The sequence below is a fragment of the Triticum dicoccoides genome, chromosome 1A (assembly GCF_002162155.2).
Source record: "Triticum dicoccoides isolate Atlit2015 ecotype Zavitan chromosome 1A, WEW_v2.0, whole genome shotgun sequence".
NCBI lineage: Eukaryota > Viridiplantae > Streptophyta > Magnoliopsida > Poales > Poaceae > Triticum > Triticum dicoccoides.
In genome coordinates, this window is record NC_041380.1 from 495,562,019 (window position 1) to 495,572,428 (window position 10,410).

A 10,410-nucleotide genomic window follows, 5' to 3' on the forward strand; every position below is an offset into this window, starting at 1 on the left:
GCCTGCTGCCGCGCCGCCCTCCGCCGCCCCGCGCCACACCCCGCCGTCGCCCGCGCCGCCGTCCGCTCGCCGGAAGCCGCCGGAGCCGCGCCGGAGTTCGAATCTCGCCGTACGATTTTTTTCGGTTTAGGTAAAAACCGTCGGTTTTTAAAAAAAACCCTAGTTACGTTTTCTAGACCGGTTCGTTGATTTTCTCGGTTTAGTTTATTTAGCGGATGTTCGTCCGTGCGTCCATTTTAACGAATGGTTTTCGCCCGTTAGTCACAGACAACGAACGTTCATTCGTTAGCCTGTTCGTCCGTTTTTCTTTTTCTCGGGTTTTTCGTGATTATTGTCGATCGCGATTTCTGATCCGATTTTCGTTTTAGTTTATCTTTTCGCTCGTTTATCGGAATCAGGCGATTCAAGCACCTAGATCTTCGTCTCAAAGCCCTATTTCCGTTTAACCAACTTGAACAAGATTTTGGTACTGTAAAATTTGACTTTAGTCCAGATAGTAATCGGATCTTGTTTCTTTCGCAGTTTGAGTTTCGTTGCTCCGTTTGATTTGATTCTTTTTGCAAACCGGAGTTCTTAAGTTGAACTTTCCGGTAGATATTCTTATTTGAGTTTACTTGTGCATCTTTGTTTGATTGCTTATGTATGCTATTGTTTGTCTGCGATAGAACACCCGGAGTGCGAAGCGTGCTACTATGAGTCTCTAGGTTTCACGGATCATCAGCAAGGCAAGTAACACTTTGATCATACCCCTTTACTACCCAGGTTTTATGCATTAGTTCCAATCCTCAAACACTGCATGATTAGGATGTGATTAATTTGTGGGTTTGGGAAGTAGATGATGAGGTAGAACCTATTACCTGTTTTATTATCAAACCCTCGGGAGTTACCTCTATGTTGCTTATATTGCTATGCTATACTCGTAGACGTGGATTGGGTTTGAGTGTATCCATGACAGATGTGAGATTGTTAATTAATGGTTCAACTTAAGGTGGCAACTTTAATACACATCTGGGTGGATTGCTTGTTTGGACACCTGGAGAATCCAGTGTTGTCCTAGGATATCCCGGAGTACCTGTGTGATCATCCTACGGTCTGCCATCCAGGCTCGAAGGGATCTTAAGATTATTCATGCTAGAAACTTCCGTGTGCAGCCACAAGCCATTATGGGCTCTGGCATAGTATGAGTAAGTTGTGTGACCTCTTTTAGTGGTTGGCTAGCAGATGTAGAGGGAAAGTAGGTGTAACTGTCCACCCAGAGTAAAGAGAGAATGCTTCTGAAAGACTGTGTCTCGGTCATCCATTTCTCAAACATCATGTAGTGCGAGAAGTCCAATGGAGGAGATCGAGTCTTGTGAGGAAAAGTGCACAAACCTCTACAGAGTGTACAACTAATCATGGTTAGCCGTGTCCGCGGTTATGGACATCTTGAGTATCTAGTACTTGGATTTTCCTATTGTATCTCATCACTCTAAATTAATGTGTTGGGTTAATGAACTACTTTAATTGGGATTGAGTTGGAGGAACCTTCTCAATGTTGTTTCAACTACCATGATAGTTAAAATAAAACTTATTCCTTTGTTGTAGGAAAAAATTGGCTTTTCTCAAAAACATTATAACCATACAACCTCCACCAGCCAAATATGCATATAGTGTTAGCATTATTCCTGTTCATTGCTCTACTGTGTTACATTCCAGCATATTCCATGTGTTGGCTCGTTTTCGGGCTGCAACATATCACGTTGCAGACTTTTCAGACGAGGAGTAAGGTTCGCTAGGTCGTTGTCGTGCAGCTCAGCTATGCCGTTGGAGTTGATGGACTCACTTTATCTTCCAAGCCTTCCGCTGTTTTCATATTAGATGGCCTTAAGCCATATTTATTGCAATAAGTTCTCTTTTGGAGACATTCGATGTAATAAGTGTGTGATTGCTACTCTATTATAAATCCTTTGAGTACTGTGTGTGTCAGCATTACCGATCCAGGGATGACACTAAAGCACAGAGACTTGACCGTCTGAGGTCGGGTCACTACAGGGGTGTTGCAGGGGCGAGGACGACTGCGACGTGGTTAGCTCGCCAGGGGGGAGGGAAGGGGGAGGCAACACAAGAGCGTGAGCGACGGGGAGGGTAGGGACGTGACCTCCGGGAAGAGTATGAAGGCCGAAGAGAAGGGAAGGACAACCATCAAACGACTATGCTGCGAGGTACGCCAACGACCGCGAAGGATGATGCAACCATGGCACGGCGGTGCTACAACCATAGGTGGTGGAGCTACAACCGTGGTATGGAGATGATACTCGGCCCACCGATGGTTGTGAAGGATGCTGAGACCTCGACGTGGTGGAGCTGCAACTGTAGGTAATCAGAGTTATGACCGTGGTTTGGCAATGCTACGTGACTACAAAGGATGATGCAACCTCGGCACGGCGGAGCTACAACCATAGGTTGTAGGAGCTGCGAAGGCACTAGGATATTAGGATGGGTGCTACAAGCGTAGACAACCGGTGCCACGAGGACGACGACGGTGAGTGTCGGAGCTGCGTTGAGGGAGATGTGTGGTGGTGCTATGAGCTCGCTTGATGGATGTTGAAAGATCTAGTGGCGGTGGCAGCCCGACCAACCAGCTGCTATGACCGGTGCTACGACGGAACATGGTGGAAAACATTCTGGAGCACGCAAGTGGGGGGTGTTGCGGGGGCGAGGACGACTGCGACGTGGTTAGCTCACCAGGGTGGAGGGAGGGGAGGGGGAGGCAACACAAGAGCATGAGCGACGGGGAGGGTAGGGACGTGACCTCCGGGAAGAGTATGAAGGCCGAAGAGAAGGGAAGGAAAACCATCAAACGACTATGTGTGTTGCATCTGATGGCTCCTGAGGGGAGCGATCGGTCGACCGGCGGAGAGTGCCCTCCTTAAAAAAGAATCTTTCTCGATTCTAAATTGTACTAGTACGTGTTAATGCATCGCACGCTCGTTACACAGAACACCTCATACGCTTGATCAACACATTGCTCGGTGGAAATGCGGAATGCACCTACAACAGAGTTTTGAATCCTACTGTTTAGGCGCTATACGGACTCTACATGTCTCTTTGTATTTCGTCTTTTTTTTGGTTTGTGAGAGAGGACCTTATTTAGCTGTGTGCATCTTAATTATGCAGAGACCGGATGTAATACTTAAATATTCGAAGTAATAAAATGCCTCTTTTTGAAAAACAGAGTTTTGAATTTCCCCAAAGCTAAAACAGAGGAAGCCCCAAGGCAAAGAACCCACCCTTGCTCTCCGTGTCCTATCGGCACGTCGCGCCCCTGACGTCACCCGCTTGTGAGGCCCGGCACCACATCTTGTCGCTGTTGCCCGCCGCAGGGCGCACCACTCCAAAGAGCCCAGTAGTCCATCAAGCACACACGACACACACATATGGCTCTAGCCAAGAAAACAATCTGGCTTTTGCCCGAGCAATAATTCCAATCTTGTCTCACGCTACACAGCAGTCAAACAGGGAGGAGGGATAGCTAGCGGTCGAAACGGGAGCGAGCGAGAAGCCATACAAAAACGGCATTAATCCACCGTGATTCCAGCTACTTTGTTCTCCACCTCCTCCCACCGCTTCGTTCCTTTCAAGTCTCCGAGGGCGACCCTCTCTCTTCTTCTCACTCCAGCTCCAGTCCTGTGCTGGTAGTTATTGGTGAGTGCTACGTTGCTAGCGTGGGGTGTGACAGCACTGCACGGCGAAGGCTGGGCACGGTGGTTCGTGTGAGTGGCAGGCATGAGGACCGGGGGGATGCTGTGCCGGTCACAGGCGGCGACGGCGGTCTGCGTGCCGGGCGACGCACGGTCCATGGTCGTCGGGCGCCGCGCCGACCGGACAATCGCCCAGGACGCGCGCACCCTCCACGACGTCAGGTACGTGCGCCTTGGTGCCGACGGAGCCGGCGCCGCGCGTGTCTCGTCCAGGCGGGTGGCGCCGCCCCAGCCGCCGCCCATGTCGAGGAGGCGCGGAGCGACGGTGGCCGTGACGCTGCCGATGGTGACCAAGAGCCCCGTGGAGACGCCGGCGCGGGACACTGCGGCGGCTAAGCCGACACCCGCCACTCCTACGGCGGCCGTGGCACCCGGCGACCAAGTCCTCCAAGTACGTAGCCCCCCGACCAGCCGTATTCTGCTCCAGTACTTAGTGTCTTGTTTGCACATTTTGTTTACAAACATCTGGTCACCACGAGAAGATATCCACTGGTTGATTTCAATCAACAGTTTCACATCAGCAGAAGGACAAATCCTCGCGAACTCCTTGTGCTGATTGCACGCAGAAATCAGAAATGCACCTCTCACAAGCATACGCATTTCAGTTTTTTTGGCCTTTCAAACGTGTAATGCATTTGAACTATCATATGTTGAAAATTATAGTGCAAAATTGTAGTAACTGTGATGAGCCGGGCCCTTGCCCCAGGGCCCGGGATGCATTTACTCGGTAATTAATAGTAGCAGTAACTTCCGTCCATCAATACGGTGAAGTCAAAACTGAAGATATGGTAGTATGTGTGGGATACAGTAAAAACATTAACGTCAAATAAAGAAGCAAAAAGGACTAGGCTGGAGCACAGCGGAAGGTCACAAGCGGTCCAGATTGCAGCACAGTAGGTATGTCGGACAACAGTGGGAGATTACGAGCGGTCCAGATTACAGCACAGTTGATATGTCCTTTTACAGATGGAGAGCAGTGAGAGATTATATATAGACAAGCAGAAAATTTAAAGAGATTAGTACTAATTAGCTTGTGGACAATAGGTGCCGTCCAATGCAGGTTAGAGCAAGCTGTTTTTGCCAACAAATTTAATTTTTGTCAAGGTAATAGATAGCTTAGATAGAGATGCATTTGCTGTTTGTGTTTTGTGCTTAATTGCTGGAGATGTGATGCTCTTGTACGTACGTCCACAGGTGGTCGTGATGAAGGTGGCTATACACTGCCAGGGGTGTGCAGGGAAAGTGAGGAAGCACATCTCCAAAATGGAAGGTATGTACTATGTGCCAGGACTAGCATTAACATGTGTACCAAAATTACAAAAGCTTGCTATTTTCCATGTGGATTTTGCCATCCGTGGTAGTCTCGAAACAGTCATCCACCCCGCTTTATATTAACAAGGCTACATGGCAAATCATACAAAGTAGGAGCATTGAGGTAGTCTTCAAGAGCTCATCAACAAAAATACAAGACGTGGCAGCGCGGGGGAAGGGGATGTAGGTGAGAACGAATTATATATACCTAAATAGTTGATCTCCGCCAACTCCAATTCTCTTAACATGCAACTATGCCATCATGCATGACCTAAATAATTGATCCCCACCACTAACCACAATTCTCTTAGTAACATTCAAATATGCCATCTCATCATGCCAACGTGCATCAGAAAAGACCCATATTAAAATGCCCCATGCATACTACTCATATGTAATAAATATTCCACAACTATGGAATATTCAAATGTGTACTAAATTATATGTTAGTTTCAATTTAGTCTAAATACTAATATTTCATACTAACAAATCTGACTGAAATAATTTCAATAAATTCCGGCAGCAACTTGTGCGGCATCATGTCCAGTTAATAGTAGTGTGTGTGATTTTCATTTAGCATGTGTTCCCTCACACTTATGTCTTCGATATCTCAGGTTGCATTAGTCTCAGTCTACTAAACATGTATGCACAACACCATAACGATAACTGAAATTTTCTTTCCTAGATTAATACTTCGTTTGATTTCTTCCCACCTCTTTGTATCTTGTAGGTTCTCGCAAACAAAGTTTTCTTTTCTGCTTAGCTTTTCTTCATATGCTTAGATTATTTCGTATAGCTGCTCGGTTAAAATCCCACGCTTGAGAGTTGAAAGCACCGACATAAATATCAATTACTCTCTTTGTAAAGAAATATAGATCTCGATTTCTTTACAAAGCGAGTAGTTTTGAAGTACAACGACTATACTCAGTACAACTCCTAGCTGATTCCAACGCTACAATCTACTCCCTCCGTTCCAAATTACTTGTCGCAGAAATGGATGTATCTAGAATTAAAATACATCTAGATACAACCATACATGCGACAAGTAATTCGGAACGGAGGGAGTAGTGCCTAAGTTTGGAAACGAAAACAGGTATACACTAAAGAACTATAGCAACGACGGGTGGCAGTATGTACTCCCTTTGTAAAGAAATATTTCTTTACGTGCTTATATTTTCTTTACAGAGGGAGTATCTAATTATTCTGTGTACGTACAAAAATTACCCTAAATGTACCAACGAGATCCAATGTGGAGGGCGGGGGAGCCCCGTGGACAAAATATATACGAGTAGTAAAATGGAGCCCATCCGAATGCGACACCACAAATTCATTCCCGACGAGATTCGGATCGTGGTCACCCGGGCTGCGCCACTGGGCACTGCCGAGTTCCAACATATCCATGTGACATCACAACTGGTCTCGAACAGATCTTGCAGCTTGCACTTGCCCATCCACCACCCTTCCTACTGCAGAGTCTCTGAAAAGGCTCTTTCTCTGTGGAAAGTGCAAAACACTAGTTGAGCAGCCTTTGAAAATTCATACGTTTCAGAAACCTCACATGCCACATACATCTTTCCGAAACCCTGAATAATTCTCGCGGTATATGCCAAACAGAGTGACGTGCATGCATACATAGAAGAATATCGTATATGGATTGGCAGGTAGGCAGGTACTCCCTCCGTCCAATAATATAAGATCGTTTTGCAAGCTGTTTTAGCTCACAAAATGACCTTAAATTATGGGACCAAGGGAGTAGCTACGTTACAAAACTGTGTCTATGTTGCATGTTTCTGCGCAGTGAGGCAGCTATCTAGGCTGTATGTCTCCAGCGACTGTCAAAAAAAGTAAAGACTGGTGACTGGCGCATGCATGCATGCATGCATGCGTGAAGCTAACGTGTTGGCATGGGGTAGAAGTAATTCTGTTGGTTCATGCATGCTTGTTTGATGGACCGCTGGGTCGGGTTGTTTTCACTGACTGCGTGGAAGCAATGCATGTGTGCAGGGGTGACATCGTTCAGCATCGATCTGGAGAGCAAGAAGGTGACGGTGATGGGTCACGTGTCCCCGGCGGGTGTCCTCGAGAGCATCTCAAAGGTCAAGAAGGCTGAGCTGCTCATGTGAATCTCCTCATCGTCCATCCTACCCAGCATGAAGTCTTATTAGCTGAATTCGGAAAAGAAAAGAAAAGACACTTCTCACCGGCTGACAATGGGATCCACCAACAGATAAATAAACTCGAGCTTAGTATTTGTACGGATTTGTACTAAATGGCCCATTGGCAAACTTAATTCGCTCACTGAACTCCATAAAACTTATATCGGAATCTCGTCCCTCTTGTTCGCGTCTATCAAAGGGGCGCCTAAATTGCATGTTAAATTACCATGCTTTTTCCCTAAGGTGTATTTGACTTTTATCGGTTCACGGTCGTCGGTTACGCCGCAGATGTGGCATGGGCCGAAGACGGCATGTCCTAAGGCGTGACACTTATTTGAACACCTCGCTTTCAATTGGAAAGAATCCAAGAAGCTTTACAAGACCTTATTTTTTGGGTTATAATATTGGACGATCTGATTGGTGTTGTACTAGTTGCCAAACCATTAAGCGAAAATTCACAGGAGCGCTCGTCCTTGTCTGGTCTCGGTGTCTTGCACGGTCATTTGTCATATGGATCCGACACAGTGTACATTCGTGAGGCAGAACTCGATCAATGCTACATCGAGTTGGCCCACCTTGCACACGTCGTCACTTCGGTGCTGGACCTGACGACCAGCTCTCCTTGTATCCACGGCCCAGTTCAGGGCCATCCGTTATGTGCCATCCAATGCTCTCGGCGTCGGGCCCAGAGGAAGAGATCTATCACTCACACTCCACTAGTGTGGTGGTGCATTTTTCAGTTATCTCCTCGAGCACACTAACCCTATCAATGGTGAACCAACAGCCGCTTCAAGATCCGGTTGCGCTCCCCATCGTGCCATGCTTGGACTGCGCGTGGGATATAGTCACCTGCGTCGCTCGCGGCGTTTCTACAAGTGTGTGAATCACAATGTAAGCAATCTATATTTTTCAGTTCAGGGACTTTCAAGCCCATTCAGCCACCTAGGGTGTGTTTGGTTATCATCTCAAATATTGCCTGCATTGCATACTTGTCCCAGCTCAGTCTAGCTGCGCAAAAACATGCCAAAAACCAACATCTGTATGTTGTTTTGTCGCATGCATTGCATCAGTGGCCATTTAAGGGCAGGTTGCTTGATTGCATCACTACTGCAGGATGCTGCTAACGCGACACTACGATTAGAGACTCTTCAAAAAAACTGTGTGCGATGCAATAATCGCAAATGGTGGTGTAAAAAAACCGTCAAAAAAGATGCAAAACGTTTGCGATGGTGGAGCCATCAAACACGGTTCAGATTTTAGTTGTGTGTGCGATGCAGGGCATACGGTTCAGTCCAATGAACTGTTTGCGATGAGGCGGAACAAAAGAAACGGACAGCCTGATGAAGGCGTGTGCGATATACAGCATATGGTTCACTCGGATGAACTGTTTGTGATTAGGCAGCACAAAAAAAAACAGTCAGCCAAATCAAGATGTGTGTGATTGAGGACATACGCTTCAGAAGGATTAACTGTTTACGATTAGGCAACAGAACAGAAACGGGTCAGCCAGATCAAATTGTCTACGATTAATGACATACACTTCACATGGATGAACTGTTTGTGATTAGCCACAACAAACTAAAACAGTTAGATAGATCAACGTGTGTGCGCTAGACGGACACACACATTCTAATTAAAAGAAGCGTGCGCGATGGTAATAACGAGCGCGCATGGTTGTTGGAACAAGACATGTGCTAACATTGCCTATTGCGGTGCACCCTTTGGTGCAAACGCCACGTACGCGGCCGAGAAGGCGTACGTGCCCACGTTGCGCCTTCCGGGAATAGTGCCGCACTTATAACCGTCACTAAATTTTGAGCACGCATTCCGTCACATTCCAAATTATAAACCTGTTCACACTGATCAAAACCTAAACAGTTTCCCACTTATGAGCGTATTACTACTCGGTTATAAATACTACTACTCCAAGATGACTGCACATTCCTCCTCAACTCCTCATCCATAAAAACAAAGTCATTAATCATTGTTCCCTTTGCGTCTGCCATGGCCAGCGTGAGTTCTGTGTCGAGAGATTGCCACCAATGAGATGCGAGCATGGAAGCGGAAGCACGAGAGATGTCCCGCCTCGCCGCGAACGCAGCCGACATGTCTCGCCGCATGGCCGTAGCAGCACAGAGGTCCCGCCGCGCTGCCGAAGCAGCACAGAGGTCCTGCCGCGCCGTCGATGCGGCAGACTGGTCCGGCCGCGCCGCGGAAGTAGAAGAGATGTCCCGTCGCGCCGCGAATGCAGCAGAGATGTCCTCTCGCACCACGGTAGCCTGGGAAAATGTCTCGCGGGCTGGCGAGGACTCTTACAGGTGCATGCATGCGATCGTCCATAGCCAGATGGATCAGATCTCTGGCTGGGCGAGATTGCAGGACAACATGAAAGCCTCTTTTGCCGGCTTCATCCGGCAACTAAATGAGAGCAATGCGAAGCTTCGGGCCAAGTGCAACCTGCTGAGGGCGAAGATCGTCAGAAGTGCGGAGCAGCAGGATGAGATCGCTGCCTTGTTGAAGAGGATCGGCGTCATCGTCGAGAAACTTATGGACGAGAATGCCATATTGTGCATCGAGCGCGGAAGGCTGGTGGAGGAATCCGTGGATGCTCTCAAGCAGCATCTTGAGGACAAGAAAGAGCTCATCGCCACTCGTCGTGGAGACTAGTTCTTGCGGCCTGCGGCAACGTAGAGATTAGCGAGGCAGATCATTGTCTTCCTTCTTCTTTTGCCCTTTTGTATTTCGGGCGTTGCCGCATGTGGCTTTTTTAATTATGTTCCTAAATATGTAAGACAATCATTATTCACTGTCATCACCCTTATATTCATCATGATTGCTATAAGTCGCAGTTGATGCTATATAGGTCCATTACATCAAGATCCGTGCAAAACTTTCTTTTCAGATTTTCATTTTCTCTCTTAAATCACAGTCCAGTGAGACACATAGCCACGCCATAGAACTGGGGCTCGGGCACCATTAATGGAGACGTTGGGAGGGAAGTGCGCGGCGGGTAGAGGTCAAAGGGCTCTCCTCCCGATGAGCATGCGTAGGGGTCTGATCGCACCCCTCCCGTACTCAAATAGCTACCCCGCACGGCACCTCCTAGCCAATAAAAAAGGGACGCATGGCGACACGTAAATGGTAAGTAGAACGCCCACGGTTTCAATAATACTTGTGTTTCCGATTTGTAACGTGACAACACT

The 10,410-nt window shown here is 47.5% G+C and overlaps 1 protein-coding gene across 1 annotated transcript; it reads left to right on the forward strand.

The window, feature by feature from the left end:
* The first annotated feature begins 3,446 nt into the window (after positions 1–3,446).
* Positions 3,447–7,444, forward strand: LOC119282261 (protein SODIUM POTASSIUM ROOT DEFECTIVE 2-like). The gene is made up of 3 exons (XM_037562550.1): positions 3,447–4,131; positions 4,935–5,010; positions 7,056–7,444. Exons 1-3 carry the CDS (start codon positions 3,766–3,768, stop codon positions 7,172–7,174), a joined length of 561 nt encoding a protein of 186 aa, XP_037418447.1. The 5' UTR covers positions 3,447–3,765; the 3' UTR covers positions 7,175–7,444.
* Positions 7,445–10,410: the final 2,966 nt, after the last annotated feature.